Below are 19,074 nucleotides of genomic sequence, written 5' to 3'. Positions count from 1 at the left end.
CCCCTATCAAATGTCAATGTCCCCACATCGACTGCTCTAACAATGTTGTCATCACCAAGTACTACTTCCATATCAGTATCACCCTCTGGAAGCTCTGAGAAGTACTCTCTGACTCCTGTCATGTGGCGGGAAGTGCCACTGTCAACATACCAAATGCTAGAAGATGCTTTGCTAGTAGCGGGGAATGCACACTCCCTTTGAACTTGTATGGCAGGTGATCCTGCACTTGTGGCCTCACAAGCTATGAACCCAAACACCCGATCAAATCTCTCTGAGAAGCTCTCTATCTCTGCAGAAGCTGCCATGGGTTTGTCTTTCCCTTTCTTGTTCTTCTTCTCTGGACACACAACAACATAATGTCCCAACTTTTGACAATTCCAACATTTGACTTTGGAATAGTCCTTCTCCTTGTTTTGCTGCTTGCCTTTACCTTTGCTTTTGCCTCCACTGTTGGAAGCTTGCTTCTTTGCTCTGCCCTTCTTGCCTCTTGCTAACAATGCCACATTGTCATCCTCCTCCCCCTGTTTGGCTGCCCCAAGATGGTTCTTTCTGATCTCATTCTGAATGCAATCATCCCACAACCTCTCCTAATCGGGAAGGTTTTCTCGTGCAACAATGCCATCCACAAAATTCTCCCAAGTCTTGGGAAGACCATTCAAAGTAATTCTCACCGATTCAGTGGGTGCAATGATCTCACCTATGACTGCCAACTCATCTCTCACTGAAGTGATCTTTGTGAGGTATGCTGTAGCACTGTCAGTCTTAGCCATTTTAATGGCCTTAAGTTTCTCCTTTAGGACATTTTTTCTGTTTTCATTTGAGCTCTGGTAAAGACTGGTCAAGGTTGTCCACATCTCATGTGCATAAGTCTTTCCTCTCACATGAGGAATGACATGATCTTTGATTCCTTCTAGAATCAATCTTTTTGCCTTAGCGTTTTTTTGTTAAACTCTGCCAACTGTACAGGGTCAGCAGGTACTGCTACTGGGTTCTGTGTGGTATTTACCATAATGCCCCAGACTTCTGCTTCCTCAAAGATGCTCTGGATTCTCTCATTCCATGCATTGTAGTTGTTCTGCCCATCCAACCTGTCTTCAACTCTCAAACCCAAAGACATGTTTCACTGTTCTACCAAACTGAAATTTTCAAATCTGTGGTAAAAGTTTATGTTTTTTGTGTAAAAATCAGCTTGTTGTAATTTTCACTTTGCTGTCCCAAACTGCACTTTTCAGCTAACCAAGCTTTGATACCATGAAGAAATTTCAACCCCCACTCTAGTTATCAGTTTTCCTTATCACTCCATGCATTTAGTTTTAAATCCAAGCATGATTTCTAAAATCTGGAAATGACAATAATTTTCTGAAAACACAAATTTAGAGATTTCACAACTGCTGAAATTGTAGAAATAAAACACAACAAAATTATGACAGCCACACACACAAAATAACACAGTGATTTTTGGTCAATGTGACCCTAGAAAAACCCCCTACAACTCTTGGGGAAAACTAGTTTGAGAGCTCTTATTTATTTCTGAAAATTCTTTTACAGAGAAACTGAAATACATAGTAAAAATTCCAGCGACCACAAATTACAACTTATCTCGATTTTCGTGCTTGAACTCCACCTCGAAAATTGTGCCAATCAGAAAACAACCAAAACAGTAATAAAACAATAGTAAATGCTGTATAGCTAGCCTCGAAAAACATGCCCAGAACTTGCGGTCCCTCTTCCTCAATTTCTGTGCCTTTCTCCTGTTGTACTGTTTTTCCTTGGGATGTGTGCCAATAAATGCTGCTGCCCAGATTTGCTGAAATGTTTTCTTGCTTCTCTCCTTCACTTCCTCACTGCTCAGAAATTTTCTCCTTGCTCTCTCTTCCCTTTCTCTCAAATGCTCATGAAAGAATGAGTTGATCTTTTCCTCTTCTCTTCTCCCTTTATTCTCTAAAGGACCTTTTGGGTTACCCTAAGATCTAATGGTTGAGATTCATTTAGATCTAGGGATGAGAATAAATGTGCATTTAATTCTTACTTTCTATTTTTTAACTCACCCACTTAAATAAAGACCCACTTAGCCTTTTATTATTCATAGTCACTTTTTCACTTTCTAATTCTTCATTGGGTTTAATGAAGTCACCTTTAAATTAGAATGTAACTTTACCACTTATAAAGTCACTTTTAAATTAGAATGTAACTTTACCACTTATAAAGTCACTTTTAAATTAAATTGATTTTACCACTTATAAAGTCACTTTAGGAGAAAAATACAAATAAATTTGGACACTTTTTCTAGGCCAAAGATCAAAGCCTTAGGGAACCACTTGTCCTCTGGTACCCAAATTTTAACAGATATTATCAAGATGTTTGCAACATTGGCTTTTACTATCGTTTAGTTTCTTGATTGTTGTTGTATATGTTTAAATCTAATATTTTTTTCTAAGTAGGATGACACTAAGGCTAATGGATTTAGCCTTCGAAGGGCTACATAGTCACGTGGAGGAGGCAAAATAGGTAGCAAACCTGTTTTTGCTTTTTGTTTGCAGGTTGATCGTTTTGGGAAGGGTTGGACTATACCAACAAGAAACTTCAATCAAGAAGGGAGTTTGTACATCATTTCACACTTAAATTGGAGGCCGAAGAATGCCACGCTAGGGGTCGCTCCTAGGTGGGTCTGAAATTGGAAGAAGTATTAGCCGTAAGTGAGGGTGATTTTTCTTGTAGACCAAGCCAACTAGTGTGATATCAATTAAAGAGGTGTGTGTTTCTCAACCCAACAAGTGAGGGACATTTATTTTGGGACATTGTATAATTTGCAACAACCATTCTATTATAAAAAATATAAAACTCTATTTATTTTTTAGTTTAGGAGTTTATTCGCTAAAATAATGCTAAATTTTGACCAAGGATTGATACATTGAGTTAGCTTTAGTGTTGGACATTCTTACTCTCTTGTATCAAGTGATTTAAGTGCAAATGTGGACATTTTGATGTCTGCAACTCAAGAAATCTGCATCAAACAAAAAGGTTTTCAGCTCGTAACAATGTTTTGCTGTGTTTAGTTTTCAGCAGCATATTTGTACACAAAAATAAGCAGGATAGTAAAAACAATACTCCAACACCTCTTCTTGACCCCATTTAATACACTACCCTTACTTGGAATTGGATGGGGTATCAAGTGGGAATCCTCCCTTGGCCTTTATGGAGGGAGTTGGGCCTAAAGAGCGGAGGTTTGGGCCGAGGTGACAATGGGCCCTTACCCTGTGTGTGCCAATCCTAGCAAGTTGTACGAACCTTTGCAACCCCTGCTAATTAGATTGGTAACATTTCCAACTCATCTCAATTGAATTTTTGCTTAATCATTCATGCTTCCATTGAACCAACCACTTTTGTGGAAGCAATGAAGCATAAAAGATGGTAGCAAGGCATGGTGGATGAATATGATTCATTCATTGCAAATTGAACATAGAAGCTTGTTGATTGTCCAACAAATGTTATACCCATCGACTGCAAATGGGTTTACTGAATAAAGTATAAAGAAAATGGTGGGGTGGAAAAATATAGAGCAAGAATTGTTAATGGTTTTCCTTAGAAAGAAGGCATATACTATGAAGAAACATTTTGCACCAATAATAAAGTGGAATGCAATTAGAATGGGAATTAATTTGGCTGCACAACATGGTTGGACACTTCACCAAATGGATGTTAAAGCTACCTTTCTTAGTGGTGACTTGAAAGGAGTCTATATGACTCAACTTGCAGGTTTTGAAATTGAAGGACAAGAGCACAAAGTTTGCAAATTATTAATCAAAGCTTTATTTGGCTCGAAACAAGCACCTAGAGCATGGTATGTCAAAATGGATGAATACGTTAAACTTGTTGGTTTTCATTGCAGTGAATATGATGATACTTCGTAGAGGTTAAAACTTAGTATTCATTGTTCTTTATGTTGATGTGATCATTACATGGAGTCATGAAGTTCACATCAAGCAGGTGAAACATGGACTTCAAAAAGGGTCCAAAATGACTGATTTGGGCCCTCTTTGATACTATATTAGAGTGGAAGTTTCTCAACAATCTCATCAAATCTTCCTTAGTCAGACCAAGTATGCAACATAATTTATGAAGAAGTTTGGTATGGAGGATCCTAAAACCTCTCTTACAGCTATGCAATGAATAAAATTTCCAAAATTTGAAGGGGAGGGGGACTAGTGAACAATACTAATTTTAAACAGTTGATTGAAAGTCTTATTTACTTGACAAATACTCGTTGAGATTTGTCATATGTAGTCAACATTCTTTCCAGATTCATGCAAGAGCATAGAGAAAGTCATTGGAATGTAGCAAAAAGGGTCCTAAGGTATATTCGAGGTATAAAAGATTTTGGACTTCTCTATGAGAAGAATGACAATTTTACAGTTGTTGGATATTCAGCTGTAGATTTTGCAGGTGATATTGATGATAGAATATCAACTTCAGGTCATTTAATGAATATGGGTACAACAACAGTATCTCGGGGTTGTAAAAAGTAGGCTATAGTGGCAAACTCTTTAGCAGAGGCAGAGTACCTCTCAGCTTGGGAAGCAACATGTGAAAATGTCTGGCTATGCATAACTTTGCAGAATCTTGGTGCTATTCAGAAAACACCAACTAGTTTACTGATTGATAGTCAGCAACAAAGATGGCTAAGAATTCAGTATATCATTCCAAGACCAAGCATATTGACAGCAAGGATCACTTCGTCAAAACACTCATTAAGAATGGCATCATCAAGGCAGAATATTGTCCATCTGAAGACCAAACTTTAGATATTTTTGCCAAACAACCAGGTAAAATAAAATTCACTTAGTGCAGAGATGAACTTGGCATTTGTAAAAATAAATTTTCAGATTAAAAGGGGGAATGTTAGGCCAGTAATCCTAAAGTTCATTTAGATAGGCATTTTCCTAAAATAATAATAAAATGTTTATCCTAGAAGATAGGTATTTCTTAGGAGATAGATCGTCCTTGTCACATTCTTTCATAGTGATTGTTCTTGAGTTGCTGGTCAACGATACATGGCATGTTGAGATAAGGCTACAGAGGTTGTATATATAGTATGCTTCTCACCTATTTTATAATGGTCTTCTCTTGATTAATAAAATTGTGTCTAAGGACACTTGGTGAATGTTAACAATCTTGATCAAGTAACTAGTTGCTGTGTGTGTGTCACTCATGTATATGAGTGATTGATTCTTCTGAGGCAATTTCTGAGCCACATTTGCACTCTGATTCATAGTGATTAATGTTGCATACATCTTTTTAGCTGACTTGTGATGTGAGGGACCAAAGGGTCCTTCACCAAATCTATAAGGATTCTCCTCTTTGGCAATACTTTTCTTATTTGCAGCCAACAAAGTAGCACCAATTAGAGTAACAACAGTCCCTTCTATAATCTCCCATTCATTTGTTCCAATGACATCTGTTGTTCACACTCCCAAGATGAAAAATTGGAAGCATGCTCTAGACGGTCACACTCTCTAAGACCGAGTGTAATCATCTGCAAACCTAGAACCCACTTCAACAAACAGTTCAACAAATGAAAGTATCACAGGTTCATCTTTCCCATCTCAGGAAACAGCTACATTCCAATTACTGGAGCTACACACAGATCTCACCCACAACCTCTCACAAGTTATGGTGCCTGTCATAGCCATGGATTGCTCCAACCTCTGGAGTCTTCTAAGCATCATACCCACTGAGATCCTCCAGCAACACCCTCTCATAGGGAGCAGTCCATTCTATACACGTATTTTGAGAATCTTAGATCCACAGTTTTGGTAACATGTCACAATTTTACATTGACATGATACACAGATCTGCCCTCAAAGAATTTGTCCTACAGGTAGAACATCAATCAAAGCTTCAAATGTGAATAAAAAAGCGTGGATGGAAAACATGGAAGTGCAAACACCATATCGAGCAATGAGTTCAGGCCTGCAAAAGATGAAATCTGATCTGTACAAGTAGCAGCATGCATGTAGTGGACAGCAAGATGAAATTCTATAACAGCAATCACTGTTTTCTCATGAACATAAGAAAAATTCAATACAGTCCTCAAGGGCAACCACAATGGCTCCTCCTAAGCCTTCACACTCTCACCATGTGTTTGCACACCTCACATGGAAGAATAGATAAATTTAACTAGTGAGCCCTCACTCATCTAGTCAAACCTGACAAAAGGCAAACATAGTTACAAAACTACTTAAATGCTAATAATAGACCTCAAATAAATTGCCCCATATACAAAGGGATTTCTTCCAAGCAAAATGTGCCCTACCTATGTCTAGAATAGCTCTTACACATTCTTACATGAAAGGAATTTGTCATAACTGTGTAAGGAATCTGCCATAAAGCTGTCATGACTGTGTAAGAGGAATCTGTCACAACTGTCAGAAAATCTTTCATAACTTTACACTGACCAAAAATAGAATATGCCAAGCATCATAAGTGTAAGCTATCTGTCATCTGGATGCAAGGGAATCTCTCCCATGTGACACGCCCATCCTGCAAGGATTCCCTTCCAACACTCGTGTGCCATCTTCCTCGGAGAACAACTTGGAGCACCTAGACACTAACATCCCAAACTTCTAGAAACCTTTGGTGGCCTTTAAAGCTTTATGTAGCACATCATTGGTTGGATAAGTTAGCTTACCAGTCAGGTTTAGATTCTGTGTTTTCATTTCATTTATGGCACCAAAAAAGAAATGATGAGCATCTGCACAGGAGAACTGAATGCTATTGAAGGCTAAAATGTATCTTCTTAAGCAATCATTTGCTGTTCAGGAAGGTTCTCTGCATTTGGTCAATGTTTTTACAGATGGATTTTGCCAGGTGCTTTCTGGAAACTGGATGTTTCAAAATTTTTGTGATATTTTTGTTTAACTAATTACCGTATTTGAACTTTATAATACTTATTGCGAAGCATTTTTTGTGGTTGGACCATGAAACTGAAAAGAATACTCGCTGATCTGATAGTTTATGTTCAATTATTAAAGGTCTTTGGCTGCATGCAATGGGGTGCTCATTGCTAGTGAGCATGGCTTCACTAATCTGCCTTATGATTCTTCCTCTAATTCTCTGTAAGTCATGTTTTCAGAACCTCTTTTTTCTAGATATTTTCGATCATTTTTTTATGAATTTTTTTTATCGTTTAACATTATATTATGAATTGTTGCTGAATGCTGATATCACAAGTTCATGTCTCAAATAGCACAAAGTAAATGCCCAAGTTATCCACCCTTCTAATGTTTCCAATATCATACTAGCTGAGTGTTGTAATCATTTGGATAGCTAAAATTTGTCTTATTCTGAGCTTTCCTTATGTGTTTTCTTCCTATCTGGGCTTTATTGCAGTCCAAGGGAAGCCTTCTAAGACGGTGGTTGACTTGCTGGCAGCATTTGGGGTGAGCTTCTTCCTATAAGTCTGTAATTGTATTTGGATAGTGCACAATTTCCCAATTAGAAATTTGGTAATTGAAACTTGAAAGATCACTGTATTAAAAGATCAAATCCAATGAATACCAGTCTGGATGATATTGCTGCTGAGCTCAGAATTTAGAAACGTTTATATAGATATACCTAACTCTGCTAAAAAATGAAATTGGCATGGAAGTTGAAAATCCATTAGGTAGACAACTAGAGAATCATATAGCTTTATCAGTGTCTCCATGACACACTTATGTACATCCCAGCCTTAAAACCATCATATCATAACAATGTAAATTAATTTACAAAAGAACCAAACAAAGTTATAAAAAACAAACAGCAAGACATGCATACAACCATAGTTTAAACTGGCCTTTCTTTGAGAAAATGACCTCAAAACTAACAAGAACTTTTTGTGCTCAGGCTTCTGTTTCTTTAAAATTTGATGATAACCATCTACTGTGTCAAGAATCATTTGGAAGATCACTTATAGGTTTGATCAAGCTTATTACTAGGGACCAATCAGAGACATGGTGGGATGTTGCCAATCAGAGACATGGTGGAAGGTTGGAGACCAGTAGCCTTGCTGGATGTCTTACACAAAGTTTTAACTAAAGCTCTGGCCAAAAGGATTAAGTTTACTATCGCAAGGATTGTATGATATGAACAAATGATGTTCATTAAGGGCCAATGCATACTAGACAGCTTTATTTAAGACATGGAAATCTTTGAATGGCTAGAGAAATTGGACAATGGGTACTTTTCTTGAAGATTGACAAAGCACCGAGTACTTTTCTCGAAGATTGACAAAGCATATGATAGGGATGAGTGGGAAGTCATTTTACATATTTTATATTGGCTGGGATTTGTGAGTAATTTTTAATTCCAGTGGCTCAACTAGAGCTTGTGTTAGTGGGAACTTGTCAGATGTCATTCCGTTCCAAAGATCTGTTTGGTAAGGGTTTCCTTTAGCCCATTATTTATATGTTATTTAGGGAAGGCTTTAGGATATCTCCCTGAAGATACTTGATTGCAAGGGCAGATTCGAGTCATTTTCCATCGTGATGGAGAGGAGTTACTTTATGTACGTTTTGCAAATGTTTCTTCTCTGACCCCATAGGTTACCCAAGTTCTATAGAGGGAACAATGTAGCGTCTGGACATCTTTGCAAGAGCAGCAGTTGGTGAGGAGAAACTAGATGCTCTTATTATAGGCAAAATGATATTCCTAATTGGCTTGTAAAATAATGAAAAGTTATTCAACCAGGAAAAATTATACGATACCTGGGCATAGGTTACCCAAGTTCTATAGAGGCAACAATGTAGCGTCTGGAGTCTGGACATCTTTGCAAGAGCAGCAGTTGGTGAGGAGAAACTAGATGCTCTTATTATAGGCAAAATGATATTCCTAATTGGCTTGTAAAATAATGAAAAGTTATTCAACCAGGAAAAATTATACGATACCTGGGCATTTACTTTGGAATTCTTGTTGTGTCGAGAGGCATTCCACAGCCCAATATGGGGGAGATGTGTAGCTGTAATGTAAGAAAGTATGCCAACATTTTTTAAATGTTGGGAAAATTATATATAGAAAAAAAATTAAACGTCGGCTTCATATGTTTTATTAATATTCAAATTAAAACATATATAAATGTAAAATGTAAAATACAAAATGTTTGAAGAAATTGGTCTGCCTATAATGTAAAGTTAACATACTATTGTTTTTTTAACGGGTTATTTCTTTATATATTATTATTGGCATATAATCAATAATATTGATTATTATTTGTTAAATTTCCATGAAACTCTGCAACTACTTAGATGATAATTGAAAACTGAAACTAGTTTACTTTCACCAAGATACAAAGTTTCTTAACAATTCATAAGCAGCAGAATAAAAACACAGAGATAAAAAACACATCACACAAATTGACACACTTATTTTTCTCAGGAAACCCAACAGGGAAAACCTGCTTGCTTGATGTGGCTATTTTATTGATTGTTCTTGGAGCAATTGAATCTATTACAAAGCAATTTGTCTCTCTTTGTGTTCTGCTTCTCTCTCAAATCTCAGCTGATACAATTGATCTTGGCTGGCCTTGATCCTGCTTGATCTCGACCCTCTAGCACACAATTGTTCCTCTGCTGCCTCCTTGACTTGCTCTGCAAAACCTGCTCTCTTCTGCTTGATCTTTGCGCACTAGAGGCTCCTTAATCCTTGCGCACTAGGTCCCTATTTCCTAGCGCACATGAGCCCCTATTCTCTAGTGCATATCAGCTCCTATTTTATAGGGAAAATCCCTATTTCCTTGCGCACTTGGCAACCCTATTTCTTAGGACCTAGCTGCTCTTCTCTGTTCACAACCAACTCCTAAATCCTAGTGCACTTGTTCCTCCTTTTTCTTCTTAGGAAGCAATTCTTGCGCTCTCCACAATCAAGGCTCTCTCACAAACTCGTGAGCTTTGTCTTGTCACATAGACCTTTGTACACAAAACAATTGCGTTTACTTGTGCCTTCGTCCTCTCTTTATAGGTGAACTTCGATCCATGCAAGGAGGCCTAGCTTAATTTAGAACTTGAGCTCTGATAGGGAGTTAATTGAGAGTGTTACTTGCTCTCCTTCCAATCATCACTGGAGTTGTTAACTCGTGCTCTTTCCAATCAACACTAGAGATCTAACTCGCTCTTCCTTCAATCAATACTGAAGACTAACTCGTTCTAATTGAACTGCTAACTGCCACCTCGTTCTGTAATCAATTGATGAAGACTCCACTTAATTGAAGCTCTAACTCTACACATGTTAACTTGATGATTGTTCTAGGAAATTGAAAATAACTAATCCTAACTGAAGTCTAACTCAGGAGAACAGTTCGAGGTCTTCACTGGCTAAGGCACAATCCGAAAGACCTTGCTTGCTACATTTTCAACATTCCCTCCTAGCAAGGGAGGTACTTCTAGAAGAACCTTGTCCACCTGGATCTTTCTTCAACACTATCACATTCTCTGCTGCTGCAACTTCTCCCTCTGAACTAGAAGACTTCCTTGCTTCCTGCTGCGAAATCTGATTTGAAGACCTATTCTTTCCAACCATGCTTTGTGAGTCTATCACCTTAGTCATAAGTGCCATGTACCCCATGTATCTCGGTAGTTGCTTACTTTGCCTGATGGTGGTACTGAGAGGTCCAACTCTCTTTTGATCCTCCCTAAACAACTCTTCTACCCGCTTGGCTTAAACTCTTCCTATATTGGGAGTCACCCACTGAGTGGCTGCCTCCAGTCGTCCTCAGCTCTGCTCTTCATCATCTTGTTGGTCAGTCCAACTGCTAACTAGCCGAGACTCAAACTGAGATACTGGCTGAGGCTCCATCTTGAGTAGCTTCTTCTCAGGTACTCTAACCTGCTCTTGCTCTAAGGACTCTCTCAGAGCTCTTCTCTCCTCAACCCTCACTTCTCTACTTTGTGCACTTCTTGCCTTGTTGCTCAAGGTTGCGCCTGTCTCTACTTGGAACTTGTAGAGATTCTTCATCCTCACACCTATCTACTTCTTACATCCAAAAGCTAAGTGCTGGAGGTAAGCCTTACCTCTGTTGAAGATGACATCATAACCCTTGTCCTGAAGGGTAGCTCCTGAAACAAGATTCTGCTTCAAGCTTGGAACATAGAGGACTTCTTTGATATGGAGAGGATTACCTATCTCCCTCTGAAAATTGACAGTTTCAACTCCTCTAGTCACATACATGCCATTATCTCCTAGCTCAATCTGAAACTGCATGTCCTTCTCCTTCAGGTGGTTGAATTACTTCTTATTCGCGGTCATGTAGAAGGATGCTCCTAAATCAATATAGCATACAATATTGTCTGCTGAGCTTGCCATGCAAGCTATCAATGAGAAATCTTTCTCAAACTGGGCAGAAAATACATCTACCTCCGCTGATGCAGCCACATGATCCTTATTGGACTCCTTTTGATTAGAGCACTTCGTGTCATAGTGCCCAAACTCATGGCAATGGAAGCACTTGATCTTGCTCAGATCCTTCTTCTTCTTCTTGCCCTTGTGACTAGACTCAACTTCTCCTTGGCCATTCTTACCCTTGGCTTTGCTACCTTTGTTTGTCAGGACAAAGTTCTCCTCGTCCTCTGCTGGAGCTTCTATACCAACTCTCGTTCTTCTCCGGATTTCTTCTTGAACACAATCACTCCATAACCTTTCCCAACTGGGAATATTCTCTCTGCCACTTATTGCATCCTGGAAACTATACCAAGACTTATGGAGTCCCAAAAGTGCAAGACTCACAAGGTCTTTTTCTGCTACTGTCTCACCCACACCACCTAGCTCATCTTGAACCTAAGTGAACTTTGAAAGATACGTAATGATAGGCTCTCCTTTGCTCATCTGAATACTTCTTAGCTTCTCCTTGAGAGCAAGCTTCTTGGCATCATTGGAACCCTAATACAAATCTAAGATGGCTTTAAACATCTCATATGCTGTCTTCTTCTCATGGAGATGAGGGATAATATGATCTTTGATCCCCTCAAGAATGATCCTCCTCATCTTGGTGTCATTATTGTTATGCTGGGCAACTGTTGGCCATCTGTAGGTCGCACTATTTGCTACTTCACAAACTCTAGCACCCAATTATCTTCCAATGCCATTGATATCCACTCCTTCCATTTGCAGAAATTTGAGGCTTCCTCTAAATTGTGATATGACCTTAGTCCTTAGAACACCATACTGCTATCCAAAGAACTGCTCTGCTCTTCAAACTCTAGCATTGGCCTTCCTAATTGATCTACGCTCTTCACTAACTGATCAACTTGGTGCTGGTTTTTATACTGATCTCTGCTCTAATACCATATTAAATTTCCATGAAACTCTGCAACTATTTAGATGAATAACTGAAAACTGAAACCAAGATACAAAGTTTCTTAGCAATTCATAAGCAATGGAATAAAAACATAGATATAAAAACACATCACACAAATTGACACACTTATTTTTCTCAGGAAACCCAACAGGGAAAACTTGCATGCTTGATTTGGCTATTTTATTGATTATTCTTGGAGCAATTGAATCCATTACAAAGCAATCTGTCTCTTTGAGAAAGTGTTCTACTTCTTTCGCAAATCTTTGTTGATACAATTGATCTTGTCTGGCCTTGATCCTTCTTGATCTCGACCCTCTAGCACACAATAGTTCCTCTGCTACCTCCTTGACTTGCTCTGCAAAACTTGCTCTCTTCTGCTTGATCTTTGTGCACTACAGGCTCCTTAATCCTTACGCACTAGGTCCCTATTTCCTAGGCACATGAGCCCCTATTCTCTAGCGCAGATCAACTCCTATTTTATAGGGAAAATCCCTATTTCCTTCCACATTTGGCAGCCCTATTTCTTAGGACCAAACTCCTCTTCTCTGCGCACAACCAACTCCTAAATCCTAGTGCACTTGTTCATCCTATTTCTTAGGAAACAATTCATGCTCTCTCTAGAATCAACGCTCTCTCACAAACTTGCGAGCTTTGTATCATCACACAGACCTTTGTGCACAAAACAATTGCGTTTACTTGTGCCTTCATCCTCCCTTTATAGGTGGACTTTGATCCATGCAAGGAGGCCTAGCTTAATTTAGAACTCGAGCTTTGATAGGGAGTTAACTGAGAGTGTTACTCACTCTCCCTCCAATCATCACTGGAGTTGTTAACTCGTGCTCTCTCCAATCAACACCAGAGATCTAACTCCCTCTTCCTTCAATCAAGACTAGAGACTAACTCGTTCTAACTGAATTGCTCACTGCCACCTCATTTTGTAGTCAAACTGATGAAGACTCCACTTAACTGAAGCTCCAACTCTACACATGTTAACTTGGTGATTATTCCAGTAAATTGAAAATAACTCATTCTAACATAAGTCTAACTCATGAGGACAGTTCGAGGTCTTCACTGGCTAAGGCATAATCCAAAAGACCTTACTCACTACATTTTCAACATTATTTTTCCAATATATTATAACAATAGTCATCTCCATTATAAGTATTATTATATTAGGCCTTATACATATTATTGATTACATAGAGTGGCAATTTTTGATCATATGGATGGAGAGAGAGAGATGGGGGGGAAGAGAGGGGAGGGGGAGAGATAAGGAGATAGGGAGGGAGATAGTGATAGAGCTACCAATTTGATAAGAAGAAATTGGTCTGTCTATAATGTAAAGTTAACATACTATGTTTCTTTAACAAGTTATTTCTTTATATATTAGTATTGGTATAATAATCAGTAATATTGATTATTATTATTCCAATATATTATTATAATAATAATCTCCATCATAAGTATTGTTATATTAGATATTACGTATATTATTGTTTATAGAGTGACAATTTTCGATCATATGGATGGAGAGGGAGAGGAAAAAAGAGAGACAAAGAGAGGGAGACATGCATGTTGATTTATGTAGCTTGGGAGGTACTCCCACAACCCTAGGGCATTGGGTTTGGGAGAAGATGGATCATAAGGGTTATGTGGGCAGAGTACCCAAGCAGTGGGTTTTGCACCCAAAGTTGTGGGCGCGAAACCAAGTGGAGTTTTTGATGATTTGTTCATTGAGGGCATGTGGGGCACCCTTAAGGAGCTAAGGGGCACCAAAGGCATCAATGACATGGCGTTAGATGAATGAAAAAAAAATTGTTCTATGATTTTATGGAGTTTTAACAATTTGTTAAGGACGGCTTGGTGAAATATGGTGACCCTAGGTGGCTAGTGAAACCCACCTAGAACTCTATAAATAAAGGACAAGATTAACTCATTCACTCACCATCGAAGTGCATCTCATCAAAGTGGATATCAGTCTAATCTGGCCACAGAGGTAAGGCGTTGATCCAGCGTGAAGAGGAGGATGAGTTCTGGTTAGGCAGAGTTAGGGAGGATTGTTGGCGGAGTTCTTTGGGTAGATTTTGGGCACAAGTTCGTGGTTATTCTTTGTGTTATAGGCCGCAAAAAGTTCTGTTTAGGAGAAGAGGGCTGAGACCCATATACTAGCAAGTTTGGAAGGTCGTGAGGCCTATTTTGGAGGGATGAGAGGCTTGCCTAGGAGTTGGAGCAAGGCCACATCTTAAAAGTACAATGTAGGGTATCCAGGCCTAGAAAGAAGGTGATCACAGGGTTTTAAAGAGGTTTGTGGAGGCCGATGTTAGGGCTGATGTGGAGTGGCTACAGGAAGCCCTAAAGAGGGCCAAAACCTCATGAAATTTTGTGCACGAAAGCTGTGTTTTAAGACAGTTGTGGACGTCTTGAAGAGGTAAGGTGATTGATATTCTTGTGATGATTTGCTAGGGATGGTAGGCTGTTCTTTTGTGTTTTGGACAACAATTGTGAAGCCCTAGTTCTGTGTAATTTGAGGAGCAAATTACAAGTGTGAGGGTTGTTTATTTGTGTCCTAGATCAGTCAAAGTGTTGATTGTGTGTGGGCAGTTTTGGGTGCCCTAAGGAAAGTGACAAAGGGGTTGATTTGTTACTGTGTAAGAGGGCAATTTTGGAGTAGCCTAGGAATAGTATGTGTATGGACTGTTAGTGGTTGATTTGTAAACCCTAGTTCAATCATCTAAAGGGTGGTAGAGGGTTGATAAGAGGAACTGTATGTTGAATTATGTAACTAGTTTAGGTCTTCATAATATTTTATGTACTCTTGATTTTATGTATTTGATGTAAAAAGAAAAATAATTTTTTTTATTGTTATTTTATAGCATGGGTTTCATGCTCAAGGTTAAATTGTTTTAGGTCAAAGCACCCATCGTTTGCTTCTAGGTTTTGTCATAGAGTTAAGAAGTCAAAAGAGTCATTGTCGTATGTGAAGGACCCCATTTGGCATCTTGTAACAAGTCAAAGAAATTGTTTTTGAGTCAAATATGTCAAAAATATCCCTCCAAGACCAAGTCGGCCTCATAAAGGGAAATTCACACTCCTAGAACAACTATATATACATGACACTTAACCACATTTGAAAGAACACACCAAGAAACTCGAATACAAGGACAAGAAAGAGACCAAAAAGGACAAGCGAAAGAAAGAAGAACTCAAGGAAGGAGAACCAAAATCCATAGTCTGAATTTTGTGACACATTCCCTCACACGTGTGAAAAACTAGGGCATCATTTTGTTGCAGCAAGGTCCAAATTGTAGTCATCTAAAGGAGCCAAAATTTGTTGTCAAAATGATCAAGTTTGAAGGCCTCATTACTAAGGATAAAGAAGCACCCTAAGCGAAGGAAGAAGGAGACCTCTTTCACCATATTTCTCCCACATGCATGAAGTTGTAGCTACTACAGGAAGGCCGAAAAGTTGTAGGATTGAAGAAGAGGACGAAAAGTGTTGCAGGGGTCAAAGTTGAGGATTTGGAGAAGTTTGACTATAGTTGACTTTGTTGAGCTGAAGTACATTGAAAGGAAGGTTGACTTGGTCTTGGAGGGGTCTCAGTCTTAGGTCTAAGGGTCTTGGAATTCATCATTTGAAGATTCTATAAGAAGAGAAGAATTTCTTGTGGGTTTTCCTCTCTAGGAGAGGTTTTGGCCCTGGCTAGTAGCCTACATCTTGTGTCCATTTGTTCTATTGATCTTCATGTTTTGATAGTTGTTTGATTATAAGAACACCATAATAATCAAGATAAGAAGAAGCAAATTATAAGTACATCAAGTTAAAGTAAAAGAACATCACAAGCAATTATCAAGTTTAGAGAAATCACACCTATTCTAGCTGCCTTAGATTTCTCAACATGGTATCGAGCTAAGGTGACAAGGAAGCTTGAAGATCACACAATTGAAAAAGAATACGTAAGTGCCGAATATAAGAGGAAGAGCATCAAGAAGATCTAGTCATCACATCACAAAGACCCTATCATCTTGAAGAAAGAACTCTTGGAAGAATAAAAGAAGACCTCAAGGACCCTACCTCCATCTCAAAGAAAGAAGGACTTTACACATTTAAAGCATCTTGGGAAGTCTCTCACATTCTATATCATCATCCAAAGGAAGCAAGAAGAGCACTTCATCATCAAAGGAATCAAAGCGATCTCCCTCATATTGAAGAAAAGATCACACCTCAAGCATTTTTGAAGGAAGAAGAACATCTCTCTCTCTCATCTTGAAGAAGAAGAATTGCCATTTTAAAGAAGGAAGATCATCCCTCCCTCATTCTAAAGTTCACACTCTAGTGGAAGACATCATCATCAAGGAGGCATCTTCATTTGTCAAGTAAGTACTTTATATTCATGTCTCAACCTACAAATCAAATGACTACTTTATGCAAGGAGAACATTAACTTGTTGGGATGTCAAACTACCTTGCATGGAAGAAAATAATAGATTTGATTCGCACAAAAAATGAAGTTTTTGATTATATAAAGGGCTCCATCACAAAGCCTCCTCAAGAACAATCTCGATTCTCAAGCATTATCAAAATATATGAAAGGAGAAATAATGGCTAAAAGAATCCTCATTGAATCTATTAAGGATTCTTTCATTCCCTTTGTAGAAAAATTGAAGTCATCAAAAGAGATCTATGACAAATTGGTACAATGTTCCACCAAGGTTCCGGGACGAGGGGGCGAGGGGGCGCGGGAGCGGCCTATGCAAAAGCTCCCTACCATTTTTTAGGAAACGTGGGGGAGCGTCAGGGTCTTAAAAATTTATAAATATAAAATATAATTTATTAATTGAGTCCACTATGACAATTTGGTTTGAATTGAAAAGCTGCAAAGCATGATCATTGATATGAATATCATTTGACATTATCCAAATTTATAATATCATATAAAATAATAAATTTAAAATTCTAATTCAGCTTGGTCAAATTCTAATTTAGATTTTGGTCAGACAGAGGGAGAGCTTCAGCTTGATAAGGTAGCCACTGAATTCTGTGAAAAGGTAAATGAACAGATCAGGAACACTGCATTGGCAGTAGAAGGGGCAACTACAATGGGTTGTCCAGCTGTATTGGATCCAACAGCTAGAAAGTTTGTTATATTATATATAATATAGACCAATGTTTTTAAAACCGGAACCGGTGACCGGACCGGTCCACCTAATGAACCGGTTTACCGACCGGAACCGGTCTAACCGGGACTGGTTTGGTCTAAACGAACCGGTTTTTAAAAAATACATTAAATAATTAATTTTTAATGAAACAAAACTATTTTTAAGATGTAAAACCATGATTCCAAGCCAATAGAGACAAAATATGCAAAGTTTGCTCATTTATATACCATGCAAAGGTGAATATATCAAAATGGCACCGAGTGCAATACATATCATCGACAAAATAGCAAAATACATAAGAAATGAGGCTCTAAATGGCCTATAAAGTCCAAAAACAATGCTGCAAGCTATGAGGCCATTGGCCTACTACAAGTCTACAGTGTACACATGATCAATCATCAAGTCCATCACCCACTACTAGACAAAGGATCATCATCAGGAGCTACATAGACATCATCTGGTTCAGAGTCTGAGGATGCCTCTGCCTCATCTGCAACATCAGTATCAATGCCACCAATGACAATAGAAGTGGACCTAATGGAAGCACGAGTTTGTCGACCTAATTGTATCTTGAATATCGCAACAAATGAATTCTCAATTATGATACTAAAAACAGAAAAACGCAATGAAACAATACACTAGCACCCAATTAAATACATTATCAGCAGAGTTCAAATGTTCAAATAGTGTTAAAAGAAGACAATCTAAAATTTTTAGATTGGAAGTATTATTGAAGCCAAAACACAGAATGCGCATGTTTTCCATGTCATTAATTTTTTTAATTAATTCCCATCGAAGGTCAATACTATAGGAATCAATTGATCGTTGACCTGTTATTAGCTCAAGTCGTGATAATATTTTTTTTATAATCTATAATGTCTAAGAAAGAAAATGCAAGTTTATCTTTTCATATTGGTAATTTGAAAGCTTATTGCAGGCTTAGCCTTTTCCGCTGTAAATTTTACATTTATGAATTTAAGTCAACCTATGATTTTCAATGTAATTTTTGCAAATAAAATACTTTTGCAAAAGTTTAATCTTTGATAATAATTGTTTTATAATCTCTAATGTTTAAGATAGAAAATGCATGTTCATGGTTTTATATAGATAATTTGAAAGCTTATTTCCGATGTAGTTGTGACGCAATTGTAGCTGCATATATATATATATTTCTGGTCAATGCCATAAGTCACAACCACCATTATTGTGAGCCGTTCTGCCTTTATATTATTTTCTACGCTTTGTTTTTCAAATGTTTAAACAAAACCAGAATGCTACATAATTGCAATCAGTGAAATATATGCAATTAGTCTTCGATATTGTGAGATTATAATTGTGTCTCAATTTATCATTACATGAATTTGAGCTTAAATTAAAGTATACGTTTTAAATCACAATCCCATCGTATATTTTCTTGTTGCGTTATCAATGCTAGATTGATCAGTGGCCAAACTCCGCTGAGCGTTATTTTGAGGGAACGTTGTTCCCTCAATTTCTTGTCTCAAGGATTCATATGCTTATGTTCCCTTGAATAAAGAAGAGGTAGATAGCCATTCCAGAACACTGTCGTTGATTAGAAAGCCGTGAGTCTAT

At 38.0% G+C, this 19,074-nt stretch overlaps 1 protein-coding gene across 3 annotated transcripts in view; it reads left to right on the top strand.

The window, feature by feature from the left end:
* The window catches only part of IAR1 (ZIP metal ion transporter family), a 316,822-nt gene that overhangs the window by 25,859 nt on the left and 271,889 nt on the right, over nucleotides 1-19,074 (top strand). For all 3 annotated transcript variants that reach the window (XM_089459678.1, XM_089459677.1, XM_089459676.1), the window contains exons 2-3: nucleotides 7,032-7,115; nucleotides 7,390-7,439. In XM_089459678.1, the coding sequence (XP_089315804.1) occupies nucleotides 7,032-7,115; nucleotides 7,390-7,439 (134 nt within the window). The remainder of the gene's footprint in view (nucleotides 1-7,031; nucleotides 7,116-7,389; nucleotides 7,440-19,074) is intronic.

Source organism: Pinus tabuliformis, chromosome 7 (genome assembly GCF_031772625.1).
Source record: "Pinus tabuliformis cultivar Carrire ecotype Pingquan chromosome 7, CPIR1, whole genome shotgun sequence".
Classification (NCBI taxonomy): domain Eukaryota; kingdom Viridiplantae; phylum Streptophyta; class Pinopsida; order Pinales; family Pinaceae; genus Pinus; species Pinus tabuliformis.
Note: the sequence above shows the minus strand (reverse complement) of the source record. Positions and strands in the feature narration are given on the sequence as shown.